Raw genomic sequence first — 14,644 nt, 5'->3', positions numbered from 1 at the left:
TATGCTAATATCAGGTTGTAGTCATCAATCATCTCGTGTCAATGTGGTGTCAAGACGTCACGTTCCTGATCCCCCCCTCTGGCCATAGCACTGAGTGTGTGTAGGCGTGTGTGTGCATCTATGCAGCTGTGTGTGTGTTTATTTGGAAAGGAGAATTGATCACATTCCCATTACGCCTGGGGACTGATGGGGGGGGGGGTGCACTTGCGCTTGCGCGGAGCTGTTCTGGTGGATAAGAGCTGATACAAAACTGGGAGGGAATTAATTAAGAGAGTTTCTTCATCTTGATACGAACACGCACACACACAAAGTCCGGGCTGACGTCAGAGAGACGCGCCTTAAAACCAAAGAGCGCATCACAGGGAGATGCATGGTTTGATCACACACACGCTCTGGATTGTAAGATATCAGGATACTGTAGCAGCTGCGGCAGTGAGGGTGGATGAGGGGGGAACTGCAACTGGAGCCAACAAGAAGTTACTTTTAAGACTGTTTTCGTCGTGCGTAAAATGAAAGTCGTGCGTAAAGGTCTGCGTGCCCGTATTTGGATGAGGTGTTAGGTGATATTAAAATTTTTAAAACCCGAAAAGTTGGCCTGCAAACTAGCTGTGAACTACTGTCAGAGGCAAAAGTCTCCCCTCGGCGCGGATGCTGGTGGATTTCGCCCCGGGTCTGCGCTCCTGCTTCTCAGTCTGTGATCTAATTTGAGCCATGGCTTACTCTCCGCTGGGATATTCCTACTCCACCACACCGCAGGTACAGGCAATATTTTATCCTTTAAGTTACCGTAAATGATAAATTGTCAAAATATCAATAAACTCCTCAGAAAGTGTGAGAAAATCACTAAATGGCATGACTGCATTTGATCTCAAAGCATTTTTGTTTAGAAAAAAAAAACTTAAAATAGAAGCGCACAACGTTTTACTCATGACGAACTAGACTAGAATTCTGTGCAGTCTAAACTAATTAATACCGAATTTGGATGTGGAAAACACCTTTCTATATATTTCACTGCCATAGGATAAATAAAATTATTTTTTGTCATTTTCGTGCCAAATAGTTTCTGATGACCCCCAGCTCTCTGGCCGGTTGTCTGGAGCCGGGAACGCCTCCTTCACACCCGGTGCTGCGCTCCCCGAGCCACCAGCTCACCTCTGGCACCGGCATCGGAGTCTACAGCGGCCCTTATCCGAAGAGCCAAGGTTATTACAACACCTGCACCAGCGACGCCACCGCGCTCTATTCCAGAGTAAGTTTCACATTTCATTTAAAGTCTCATTTTGCCTTTATTTGTCATTGCGCAATTGCGCACAGGGTCATTCAGTTTGGGGTGACAGACAGGTTGAAACAGAACTATGACCCTGTCATTCTGACTGAATATTATCAGGAATTATATGTGAATATTATACTCACCTAAATAAAGTAAACATGTCACTATTTGATATAAGATTGCGTTCCTTTGAGTTTTATTCTGATTAAGCATATATTCATATCAGTTATTTGTCGATATTTTCAGGGGCCACTTGATCCCAAAGATGGAGCTGCATCTGTGCATGTGGGGACATCTCAGACTCCTGCCTACTATCCCTATGAGTATACATTCGGACAGTATCCCTATGACAGATATGGGTAAGTCAAAGTCCGCATACTGACTGAATGCTTTTCCTTCCCTCAAACTAAACTGTATTCGCTCAGTAACATCAGATATCCTCTGCTTTGGACTGATGACTTCTTGATGAAAAATATTTGAAGTATGTCTGCAGCTAGTTTGTAGTGACCTTATATTCTTTTATGTGTTGGTACCATTACATAATTATGAGTATTATGCGAGAAAGGAGCAGGTCACTCATGAAATGTTGATAAGTGGTTTGTGTCAGAGCGCAGCATCTGTTTTTGCAAAATTGAGACTGGAATAAACAAACTGAAATGAGCAAAATAAACTAAATTAAACTAAACTGAAAAAAGAGTATTACACTCTAACTATAATATCCTTACTGGAATTTAATGTCTGGATCAAGCTTATGTGCAGGGTCCTTTTGGATTTTGTGTTATGGTCTGTCTCCTAAGACCTCATTAATACACGATTTAAAGTCAGTACTTGAGGAAGGCTTTTCTTTATACCAAATGTCATTCACTTAGTTTTGGTATGAAATAGCTAAATATTATTTCCATTGTCACCATTTGGCGTAGGTATTCCTGCTCCGACGGTGCATCCCGCCGTAAAAATGCCACCCGAGAGACCACCAGCACCCTGAAGGCTTGGCTGCAGGAACACCAGAAGAACCCCTACCCCACAAAGGGAGAGAAGATCATGCTCGCTATCATCACCAGGATGACACTTACACAGGTAGGTTTCAACAAAAAGGGCACTCTGGATGGCTCTTTAACTTTAGTTTTCCTCAGGAGTATTTAGCATTTAGCAGTATTGAATGATTTATCCATTTTTGTGTTTCCTTTATTTATTTCACACGTTGTCTTACACATATACTGTTTTTCTCTCTAGAGTTGCAATTTCATTATTGATTAATCTGCTGATTATTTTCATGATTTATCAATTAGTTTATAAAGTGTCAAAAGATTATGAGAAAGGCTCCTTGCAATTTCCCAGAGCCCAGAGTGATGTCGTCAAATTGCTTCTTTTGTCTGACCAACAGTCCCAAACCCAAAACCTATTCATTTACTATCATAAATGACAAAGAAAAGCCACAAATTCTTACTTTAAAGAAGCTGGAACAAGCAAATGACTGACTGAAACCAATAATTGATTTTCAAAATAGCTGGAAATTTTCTTTCCATTGCTTAATCGATTAATCAACTAATTGTTGCAGCTATAATCATTTCCTCAATTCATTTTTCCTCGCCTCATCTTCTCTTCGTTCCTGTAAAATGTCTTCTCCTGATGATATGATATTATCTTCCTTTCTGACCTCCATTCTTTCCGTCCCCCAGGTTTCCACTTGGTTTGCAAATGCACGCAGGAGACTGAAGAAGGAGAACAAGGTGACGTGGTCACCACGGGCGTGTAAAAGTTCTGATGACCGAGGCTGTGATGATGACAGTGATGAAGCTGAGAAGCCACTTAAAAATGACAAGGACCTTCCTGGTAAGCAGGACCTAAATCAATCTGTCAGCAGCATATTTTACATGTTTCAAGGTTTGTTCAAAGTTTGATAAAGTCTAAGTGTTATCTTTATCCTTCATTATTGCAGATCAACAGTGTGCTGACTTGCAGAGTGATCTTGAGGACTTCGACCTGTTGGAGTCCGATGGTTCGGACTGTGAACCGAAGCCACAGTTTCTTTCTGAGGACAGTGACGTCAACCCAAACACAGACCCCCCACACAGGCATCTCACACACAACTCAGACCCACTGCACGGAAAAGAGAGACTGTCCCCAGACTGCCCCAAACTCACACAGGTCCAACAGCAAAACAGCACCTTCTATCCCAATCCAGACCTCCGAAGTACAGACGCAAAGCCGAAAATTTGGTCCATCGCTCACACTGCTGTGTCTTTGGATGCCAGCTTGCAGCCAGAGTACCCTCCCTGTATGCTGTCATCGACCGGCTCCTCCTCTCCAGGGTATCCATCAAATATGACGCTAACAAAGCCAGAGAGGCAACAGGAATCACCAGTCGCCACACTCAGAGAATGGGTGGATGGAGTTTTCCACGGTCCTCCCTTCCAGCAGCCTAAGCCAGGACCAGAGCTGTGGAAAGGCTTAAATGATGCCGTGATAGACAGCAGAACACAGGGACAATCCTTTGAACTCGTTAGGTCTACGTCATCTTTGTAGTCCAACCAACACACGATCAATGGAATATTTCAAAGACTGCCGGACTTAAAATAAAATCTTTTGTTGCTGTGACTTGACCGATTGACCGTTTGCTAAGCACCAGCCCCCGTTTATTGTTGCCACACCTGTCAAGCTTTTCATTCTCGCACAGTACAGTGATAACAGTGGAACATTTACCATCAAAATTCTTAGAAATGTTTGAAACAATGAGTCCTTGATTCCAGACAGAAGTAGATGAGAGCAGGCTTCTTATTTCCAGTCAAAGACCATAAATTTTTCCATCTTAAATGACAGAAACTGTTGGTGGCAGATTTTATTAGCTGAAGCTAGCTTGCTAATTAAGATAACATTATCTCAATGAGTTTATTGGAAAACCTGACTGGCAGACTTTTAACTTTTCCAGCTGAGTCTTGTAAATAAAAGGGGTCTTTCTGTGATTGTTGGCCCGATACATGATACTGGTCTAACAGACTGAAACTAAGGCTTTGGCATGCCATAAAAACTTGGTATTTGACATGGATGGGCGTGGTTTCGCAGGACGTAGCAGTGTATGCTTCCATAAGCTCGGTGTCCATCTCAGCCCATGCTCTGAGTACACACATGCAATATGAGATCAGTTTATTTCATGCCTGTCAAGTATGAAGGCATACAGAATATTCTATTCTTATTTTTCCTTTAATTTGTACATGAACATGGAAACTCATTGTCTGCCTTGTAAGCCAGTTAGGGCATCTATTGATGCAAGATACTAATTTACATTGATATGAGAATACAGACCCTCCATCTGAGTAGATTTTTGTTGTTGGACATAATTTAGTCCATTGAAATGTCTAGCAAAATTTAGTTGTACATATGTCCAGTATAACATTATGATTTTCAGAAGTGGTCAACAGTCTGGTAAAAGTCTGTTGAAAATCTGCAGTCTGCAGAAACGTCCAGTCATGGTTTCAACCAAGCCAGCAGGACAAGAAGTTAAAGATACAATAAGGTGTAAGGTCTCTTATATGTTTAATCAGCGGGTTAATGCATAGATTTTGTTAATAAACAACTTTTCAGGTAACAGTTTTGCTAGCTTATTCAAAATGTGATGAGATGACACAATGCGAGCCAGCGAGAACATTGGACGTAAGGCACTGCCTCCTGGGTGAAATACAAAGTTTTTAGAGAGTCTCCTAAAGATTCATGTCCCACGCAAAAAGTCAGCAGTTAATGATCCATGTAGGAGACATACAGGCTTTTATGACTAACCAAGGCATCTGGCAAATGAAACATTATCTCAAGTAACATTGGCCAGGGCTTCTAGAGTGTAAACTTCCCTTAAACCAGTAAAGAGCAGGATACAGCTGCTAACGTTAGCCAAAACTGTAACAGCATCTAAGTGGACAGTGGATGTGCTTGTGTAACGTAACATTGTAACCCTACAAATAATGCAGTTGATGCTAGTTAATGATGTACTCCATGACTTTGCAAGTAATTTGGGTTACTGTAGGTAAGCTAGGTAGCTGGACATGCTAATGATTGCAGCTCACATTTGAGTGGAGTGGCAACATCCACGGCTGAAAAATGAAGCCAGTGCAGAAGTCCCGTTACTTCAACGGCCATTTTAGGCTGGTCCCAAAAGCAAACCAATCGCCCCAGACTCCCATATTAACATGCTCAGTTTTACAGCCTGGTACAAGAAATGGTTCCGGTCTCTCTGTGCATAACAACTGTACCGTGGAAGAATTTTGTATAATTTTAAATTGTATTATACATATATATATATTAAGACTTAAAGTTATGCAGAACTAAGGGTGTGTCTGCTTTGAGTGACATGTCGTACCTGCTTCATTTGGCCGCCTCAGGTCCACTCATGCTCCACCTCTTTGTCCATTTTTGGATTAGCTGGGAGTTAACACAGCCAAGCACGGCCAAGATGGCAACGGCCAGAGCCACCACACTGAGAGCTTCACAACGGTTCTTCAGAAAACCATGGGTGACGTCACGGGCAATCTGTCCACTATGCGTCACACAGTCTATGGTTAGAGAAGTCAAACTCTTAAACTTTTGCTCTTGTGTTTTTGGTTTCGGAAGAGTTCGTAAACTGAGAATTGTAGAGCAATGGTCTGTCATACTATGTACACCTCTTCAACATGTGGAGAAATCCAAAGTTTGACAAACCTGGTGTGCCCAGTTATGGTTGCAGGGGTTTAGTGAATGGTCAATTAACAAGTTATGATGCTATTTTGGAATTTGGATAGATCCTGTCCCTGTTCCAACTTACGGACTCGTATGGCCCTCATTAATGGTCCAATGTCTTAGAGCAAACAAATGTCACCACACATGTTCCTGCAGCAAGGTTGTACGGTTCACACATGTGAAAAAAATATACAATGTTGTACACTTGCACTATAGCCTGCACATGCACTGAGTCACAAAAATAAAAGGTGTATTCCGTAGCATGGCAAAGTTCTCCGAGTGTGCCCTTACATTAGCTTCCCACTGTGCTGCAACCACTGGTATCAGTTTAGATGATGTAAATTCTGTTCAGGAATAGTGGAAAATACCTCCGCGGCTTTGGATATGTGTGTGCGTGAGTGTTTGTGTGCCAGCGTGTGTGTGTGTTTTGAGGGAGTGAAAGGGGGGAAGTGGGCGGTATTCAGCCGTGACTAATGGAAACACACAGAGGAGGGTGCTGCTAAATTGTTAAATCGATGCCACTTCCACCTCGGCTCCAGATATAGCTGCAATCAGCGATGCGTCCCTTTTCATTAGGCGGCTTTTGACTTTGTCAACCTGGGACTGCAAGAAAATCCACCACACACAAAATGCTTCATAAAACCTCTTAAGTAATTTTAAGTAAGTGTCACATCTTTATCCACTTCGGTGACTTTTTCATACAAGCAATAATAAGAAACATCGCTGAAATAAACAGAGAAATAGGCTGGCATCATTAGCCCTAAATGTTTTATGAAAAATACATTTCCATCAACTTCAATTATTAAAGAAAACTTCACAAATTTAGCACAGAAAACATTTAAACCAACACGTTCTCAAACAAAGCACAACAAGAAACAGTGAGAAGTTATTTTTTTCACCCCCCATCTTTCTCCTCCTGTTTTCGATTTAGGAAGAGTGATAAAGTATTTATCAGAACAGAGGAGGGATCTGCCTGGGCTTTGTATGGAATTAACCATTTCAGATTAAATAATTCAAGATGAATTCAACCGAGAATTTCATTCTGTTTCTGCCTCATAAATAAGTTAGATTTAAGATGATAAATAATGACATCTGACTTCTTATTTCGGTAAAGTTTTCTTTCTCCCACTTGCTGTCCAACAGGATCTCATTGTGGTTGGCTGCAAATATATATTTTTTATATTTTGCTCAAACTTTTCTCCTTTTTCTATTGAAGTTTAATGCCCCAGAAATGATACAGTTTTGTTTCCTTCTGAAAAATCTTGAGGTGGATTTGACTTCAAAAGGAGAGGCGGTGGTGTCATGGAGGATATACTGTAGAACGGCAGTCAGATAAGAGGTTGACCCAGTGCTGAGTGGGGTTAAGAGATATAAGGTTATACTTGTTCTCACCCTCAGCTGTTTGAGACATGACTTGTCTCTTGGGTGCAGAGCACGGGGAAAACTGCAAAAGTACATATATAGACTGCAATTTACGGTTAAATCTGATCTAACTTTGATACAAAAAGTGAAAAAAAAACTCCATGTTCACTTGTTTTCCATGTTAATTAAGAATTTTCTTGAATCCAGTCCTCTGCCTTTTTCTGGTTTTTCAAAATAATGGCATTTGCTGTGAGAAAATCCTTCAAATCTGTAAGAATGTTTTATACAATCATGCAGTTATTTCACTCTGTTCAAGTTTTCATTTAATCAATAGTCAAATGAATCATTTGCTTAGTTTTACATATAAAGGTCAAATAGGTTACAGGGATTTATTGGCAGAAAGGTCTATTTTATTGCCACAATGTACAGTGGAATTCAGTCCCTACATTTAACCCATCTGAGAATTAGGAGCAGTGGGCAACCGCTGTGCAGCACCCAGGGATCAACTGCAGATGTTAGCCAGAGCGCTGATCGGGGGTACTGACCGGAGAATTGAACTAACATATGTGTTTTTGATGGTGGTGAAAACTGGAGAAACCATGGACGGGGAAAACATGCAAACTCTTCACAGAAAGGCCTCGCCTGAAACCTGCAAGAAGGTTGTGGATCCCTGAGGTACAAGTGCTAACCACCGCACATCATGTCACAGAAAAAGCAGTAATGGCAGAAATGAAATATAATGTTTATAAGTATTTCTTTAGTGTGTACGCGCCTAAAAATAAGAATAGCTGTGTTTTTGTTATCTTATAATGAACAATTTATATATTCAGAGGCCAGTATGGACAAACCAAACTCTGCCGGAGAGTGAGGCAAAGTGTGTTGCAAACTGCAAGCTCACCACCTGATGCCTCTGAATCTTTCATGCTGGTACTTAAAGTCAGACCAGGCTTAACCAGGACTTTAAACCTCCAATAACACATTTCTTTGCTGTTTGTGGCAGCAGAAATAAGCCGTGACCACAACACTAATACATTAAAAGTTGCCCATTTACACGTCCAGCAGACACAGAGGCTACCTGGTTATTAAACCTTTAGCTCAGTTTTTGGTCTCCACCACCTCCTTAGAGAAATATCTGTCTTTTCAGGAGCTAAATGCTCCTCTTTGTTCATGTGCTAGTCGCTAAATCTGCTGTTAAATGTCATTGTCATTTTTAGAACTTTTTCTCTAAAAACTCCTACTTATCTGCTGCAGCGTAAAGTTGTGGCCCAGAGAACCAAGACAATGAGCTGAAAGACTACAAACCTCTGTAAAGCTCAGGAGAACTACAGAGACAGGTGATACTTCTCTGTTGGTTGGCTCATGTTACACATGATAATTTGCTATTATGAAGAACTTTAAAAGGATAGTTTGTATTTTTTTGAAGTGGATTTGTATGAGTATTTGTCTATAGTCAGTGTATTACCTGCACTAGATGGCAGTGACCATCTAAATGTAGCGCACAGTTAAACTGATATCGATTAGGTGGCATTTTTAGGTGGCTAATATATATTTTCCTGCAGACCCTGTCCACAACAGTACATTGCTCACTATCTACTATAGGTAACACACTGAGTATGGATAAATATCTCATGCAAGCCCACTTCAAATAACCTGAACTATCCCTTTAAGGCTATCACTGAACCTTATTCAAGAGTTAGAGAATTATCTTACTGTGTTTGCAGAAGATTTCATTTCTAAGACTAAAAACTAAAATTTTAAAGTGGATATTTAAAAATTTGACCAAGTCACCCTGAAATTCAAAAACTGTACTTTTAACTGTTAAACTATTAAATTAAACTTCAAGGGTTTCATAATAATTTCTCTCAGGGAAGATAGTCAGTTAAAAAATGAGGTATGAACTTTAAAATTAGTGTGTATACAAGTAGGATTTTGATGCAAAATACTGTCAAAACTGGGAATATGACAGATTTTTGACCGTCCCATCATCTCTCTCAACTCTTTTTTCCACACTCTTCATCCTACACCACTGACCCCTCACTCCTTCAGCCATCACCCATCTTCTCTTCCTCCTCACTTCCCTCTTTCTAATTCCCCATCCTCCATATCCGTCCCCCCCGTCTCTCCTCCCTCCCTCCATCCACTCGTCTCACCTCACCTCTGTCTGCTCTCGCCACTCAACAGCCAGTCTGACACGAAGGCCTGCTCCCTGGGCCATCTAATGTGATTAAGCCTCAGTGTGTTGCTGCACAGGTCTGGGAATGTTAGAGCCACTGTTTACTCGTCTGGCTCACATCACTGCAAGTTATTTAGCCTTTTATGTCATATGGGAGGATTGACACATGCTTGATGGGCAAAAGACTTTTTTCCACTCTAAAAAAGTAATCCATGACTGCTTTGCTCAAATGAATTGTTCATATTATTCATTCTGCATTGTAAAAAATTACTTTAACTTTAAAAATTTAGTGTCCAGGCTGCTTTAATTTTTGTTTTTTTACTAAATTTAAAAAGACAAGTTGACAAGTTGTAATGATTCTGAACAAATAAACATTTCTAGTCAAATAAACTTGGCTGCCTTAAGATTTTAAGTTGCTTGAATTTGAAAAGAAAAGTTGAGGTAATATAGTAATGATTCAAAACAAACTTTTCTAGTCAAATAAACTATATTAATTCACATGTTAAATAAGCTTAAGGTTTTAAGTTGAACCAAAGACTGTCCAGTCTCACTGACAAACATTAAAAACAAGCTTATTTTTTATTTATGTAAACCAAAAAAAGTTTTAACCAACAAAATTTAGTATCTGGGCTGCCTTAAAATTTTAGTTTGATTAAATTTGAAACGACAAGTATTTATTTTTCGTTATTTCTCATGGAGGTTAACATCGAAATTACATTTGTATAATCAAAGTAATTAGACAGACTGCTTTGTTATTTTTATTTCACCAAAGGCTCGCTCAGAGGGTATTTACGTGACTTCTGTTTACCAGGTAGTCTGAGGAGCAACAAGTTTCACTGCTGCATCACGACTCATGTTTGTCTCAAGCTTTAAACTTGTCACAAGCTTCAAGGAGACTTTTTCATTAAGAGAAAATTATCATTTTTTTCCCATCATGCTTTCAATGTGCACCCACCACAGATAGCTAGTTGGAAGTAGACGGGTTACCACGAGGCAAAATATCATGAGAGTTAAGTAAAAAAAATAGAACTGCTGTAGTTTTAGAATTGTTTTTCATATGCTATCATGTATGAAAAGACCCAAAATAAACACCGAAAGTGAGCAATTTGTGAAATATTCAAACAGCATTTGTATAAGAATGATTCTGTTCCAAACTTTTTAATCCAAATATTAAATAAACTTTATGTTAATTCACTTAAACATGTTCAATAAGCTTAAGATGTGGAACAGCAAGTTTTCATCATATATCTTTTCTTCAAACTATAAAAAAATTAAGTTTCATGAGAGTTTTAACTCTCAAACAATGCATGCCGATTTTATTTCTTTAAAAACTATAAACTGAGTTGATTGAACTTTGTAAAGTACATTCATCCAACTCATCACTTTAAGTCAGAAGACTTCAAGTTAAAAGAAGTCATGTTTATACATTCTGAAGTGTTCTGAAAATAAAGTTTCATAAATTTGAATAAATGAAACATGCATACTTACATTAGGTTAATGAGAGAAGATGAGTTGATTCAACTAAATTACTGTATGTTTTTTTTTTTTTTACAGTGCTCTGTGACCCTTTTTCTGAATCGCTTCTACTTTTAAAATTTCCGATGGAATGTCTGCATGCGAAGTATTGACAACTTCAAATTACTCCTCTGCACCCTCTGTCTGACACCTATTTCCTTTCAACGCTGTCTGTGTCTCTGTCACATACTCAAACACATGCATGCACACACACACACACACACACACACACACTTCTAAGTCTCTTGCGTCTTGTCACACACACTTTGGTTTCCGGGGCTATCAAAGTGCTGAGTGCAAACTCTCTCCTCCAAAAACTGTCACATGTCGCCAGAGGTGTCTCGCTCCCTGCGGTAACCCTCTGAGCTCCTGGCACAGGAACAAGTCATTATTTCCATGGTAAAGGTCAGACGCTCTGTCACCTGACTCTAAAGTGGAGCCGAGTGGAGTCACCCCGAGACAATGACCAAAGGTCAGTTTTCTGTTTTTGCGTCTCATACAGTAAGTATGGATTTTAAGAGGATGGGCTGCTCCCAGATCTGCCTGTGAGCTCCTTTTGGTCACAGTGGCTTCCAGACATGGAGGTTCAGATAATTGGCTGCAGGGAGCTCCATAATGAGCCTGAGGGTCTGTAATATGACACATCTTCAAGGAGAAATATTTTAATAGGGCAATTACAGCGGCGAGGAGGATGTTTTGTGTAGACTGAGTGATTGTTGTGGAGCACGCTGTGTTAAAGAATTCAATGGCATTTAACTCCATTATCTATTGTGAGGCTCAGCAGTGAGGATATTCTCTATATGATTACAGTCTCATTTGATCTTATTTTTGTCTGAATGGTCTGACCCAACAGTGCAGGTCACATTATGCTTAAAGGGACAGTTCACCCCAATTTTCTCTCTTAGCTGTGATGCTATTTATCCATCTAGATTGTTTTGGTTTGAGTTGCAGATGTTAGATAATAATTGAAAATATATCTCTCAAAGAGGTACTGCACACTTAAACATGTTTTTGAGCTGTTATTTATATTATATATATATTACTGTACTATGATGAGAAACATCAAAGCTAGTGTTGAATATTGACATTTCTGAATACATTTATAAGAATCAGCATTTCATAGGTTGAAAATGGCTCAAAACTTCACTTTGCTCACCTCCCCTGCCCTCGCTCTTCAGTAGGAATCTGTGAAAGAACCCTCATTTTCAAATATATTTGCTACCTCCCTACTTTTCAGTATTTCTGTGGTTGGTTAGCTCCAACTGCTAGCTGTTTACTGCTACACTGACCGCTATTACCTCCCCGTCACACTATATGTAGCAACACCCCCTGCAGTAGTTGTCCTGTGCTTCCAGACCCTTCCTCAACCCCACTGACCATTTTTTTAGCATTTGTCAAAATTATGCATTGGGGACGCAGTTGCAAGGGACAAATCACGCCAAAATCAAAAATACATTTTTCTTAATCTTTTCTTAATGCTCTTTATCCATCTATATAGCTTTGGTGGGAGCTGGGAGATAATCCATAAGGCTTTGTTGTAAGGAACTATTTTGTTTCCACTGAATTACACCTGCCGACCGTAACGCTGCACTATCTAGGTCAGTGCAATGTTGTGTATGAACATGCTGAAAGAGCGCATGTTCATGAACGTAAGAGAGCTGGTAAATGTAGACAGAGCTGTCAACATGATATAAAAACTGTTGCTGATCATACGGCATTAAGTGTGTGACTTGGTCTACGCTGCAGCCTGGAGTTTCTGTTAAAGTGAATGACAGACAGATAGATCCACTCATCTCCTCTATTTCCTCTCCCACTTCATTTTCTTGTAGTTGTCATGCATTATGGTGCGTTCAACTTGAACTGGAATGTCAGAATTTTCAAGTTCCCAGTTGGAATGTTCATCAAATTGCTATACGTTTTTGTTAATAACAACAGATAAAAGTTATCCTAGCTATTTAAATTAATGTAAAAAACAAGAATGTCACACATTGTTTAATACAGTGTCATTATATAGACTCCTGCATCTCTTCAGCGCATAGGAGGTTCTTTTTCAAAGGTTTGTGTGACAAAACCAGCCCAAAGGTGGATGATAACCATCACAAAACCAACCCAACCACCAGTAATCTTGATTGTGTGTGTTTATGACGGGATGTGCAGGTCCCTGTATGTGCTTATCTGGAGTCAGTTTATTCAACGAGTGGGAAAAAAAAAATCCTCCTACAGCAACACTTCAAAAGTAGCCCCAATTCTGCAGGACAAATGTGAACCTGGCATCCCTGCTCTCAGTTCAAATCAGTTCACTTCAGTTCCAACGACCGGGCACAGAAGAAAAAAAAATACTATCTTGTCGCTGTCCTCTGGCTCTGGTGGCTCAACCATCACTGGACATGTCCAATAAAGCTGCTAGAAAGAGCATCCATGCTTTAGGTTATAGTGGAAACTGCAGAGTGGACACACCTCCAGCATTTCAGAGCAGAGAAAACTGCTTCTTTTTTCATGATTTTTCAGACCTAATTTATATACTTAGCTATGAGCTTTACAAAATCACTCAAATTTGGCTGCATGATTAATAACATGTTTCTGCGGTGTGACAAATTCAGAACACATATTCATTGTTGCTTTACAGTTTCTTGAAATGTTTTGGGGTTTTTACAAACAGGCTGGCTTATCTTCGCTAATAATGTGTTGGATTCATGTCAATGTGTATTTTCAGATAATTTCAGCCAAAACATAAAAAAAGACAATTATCAAACAATAATTTGGAGGCCCCCTCTGCAGTAACTTTTAGGACCCGCTAGGGGTTACAGATCCCTGTCAAAGACCACTGATCCAGATGGATAAATAACACTACAGGTGAGAGGAAAAATATGTATTTTTGATTTTGGGGTGAACTGTCCCTCTAAGAGTTACATTTGCAATTATCATCTAATATTATGCAGAAAGAAAGTGGATAAGTGGATGTAGCCACAGGCCCCTCTGGTGATTTGACAGTTTAAGGTTGAACCCATGAATGAGTCCGTCTGCAAATTGGTCGAATCCAGCTTTATAATTTGGATCTACTTGACATATATGATGTAAAAGAATATTCTATGACGCCGGCTGATGCATTTAATAGCAGTGAATAATTAAACAGTGCGGTTAAATCCAGCACAAAAACACAGCGCTGTTTAATTCAGCACAATTCATATGCTCAGTTTCATCTGAAGATTTTGCCCGCGGCAGCGCCTCCAACTCAACCAACCACCACCTCTGAACCACTCAGACTTACCAACCGCAAGACCAACCAGTCAGCTCTCTCTGACACTGACCCGACTCGCCTGCCTCATTTGAACAATACACCTCTCTCCCCTTCAATCATCCAAAGTGGTCTGACTATAGATGAGGTTAACTACAGCATAAGCCTCACTTCCCGGAGTCACCAGGGCCAATTATATCAGCCTGACTACTCTTCCCAACCTGAGCTCTATGGTGTGGAAAATGCGGTTCCACTGGCTGCATCACTGGGGACAGAACAGGCTAGTGCTGTCTGGAGCCTGAGCCAAGCGCGGGCCAATTTGGCATGCAGAGGTCTATGGAGAATAAGCCTGATGAAATATATATATGATCTTCTTCAAACATGT

At 40.1% G+C, this 14,644-nt stretch overlaps 1 protein-coding gene across 1 annotated transcript; it reads left to right on the top strand.

Annotated features, from left to right (window-relative positions):
• Positions 1–386: 386 nt before the first annotated feature.
• Positions 387–3,873, top strand: irx4b (iroquois homeobox 4b). Its single transcript, XM_084739064.1, has 6 exons — positions 387–756; positions 1,061–1,249; positions 1,517–1,629; positions 2,191–2,347; positions 2,950–3,103; positions 3,210–3,873. Exons 1-6 carry the CDS (start codon positions 712–714, stop codon positions 3,794–3,796), a joined length of 1,245 nt encoding a protein of 414 aa, XP_084595190.1. The 5' UTR covers positions 387–711; the 3' UTR covers positions 3,797–3,873.
• Positions 3,874–14,644: the final 10,771 nt, after the last annotated feature.

Source organism: Lutjanus erythropterus, chromosome 16, assembly GCF_056507025.1.
Source record: "Lutjanus erythropterus isolate fLutEry1 chromosome 16, fLutEry1.hap2, whole genome shotgun sequence".
Taxonomy (NCBI): domain Eukaryota; kingdom Metazoa; phylum Chordata; class Actinopteri; order Lutjaniformes; family Lutjanidae; genus Lutjanus; species Lutjanus erythropterus.
This window is presented reverse-complemented; position numbering and strand designations above follow the sequence as displayed.

Excerpts from the sequence above, each read along its gene's own strand:
- irx4b (XM_084739064.1), top strand. The coding sequence starts at position 712 with ATGGCTTACTCTCCGCTGGGATATTCCTACTCCACCACACCGCAG. Across the intron at positions 1,630-2,190 it reads TATCCCTATGACAGATATGG|GTATTCCTGCTCCGACGGTG; the intron begins GTAAGTCAAAGT and ends CATTTGGCGTAG. Across the intron at positions 3,104-3,209 it reads AAATGACAAGGACCTTCCTG|ATCAACAGTGTGCTGACTTG; the intron begins GTAAGCAGGACC and ends TCATTATTGCAG.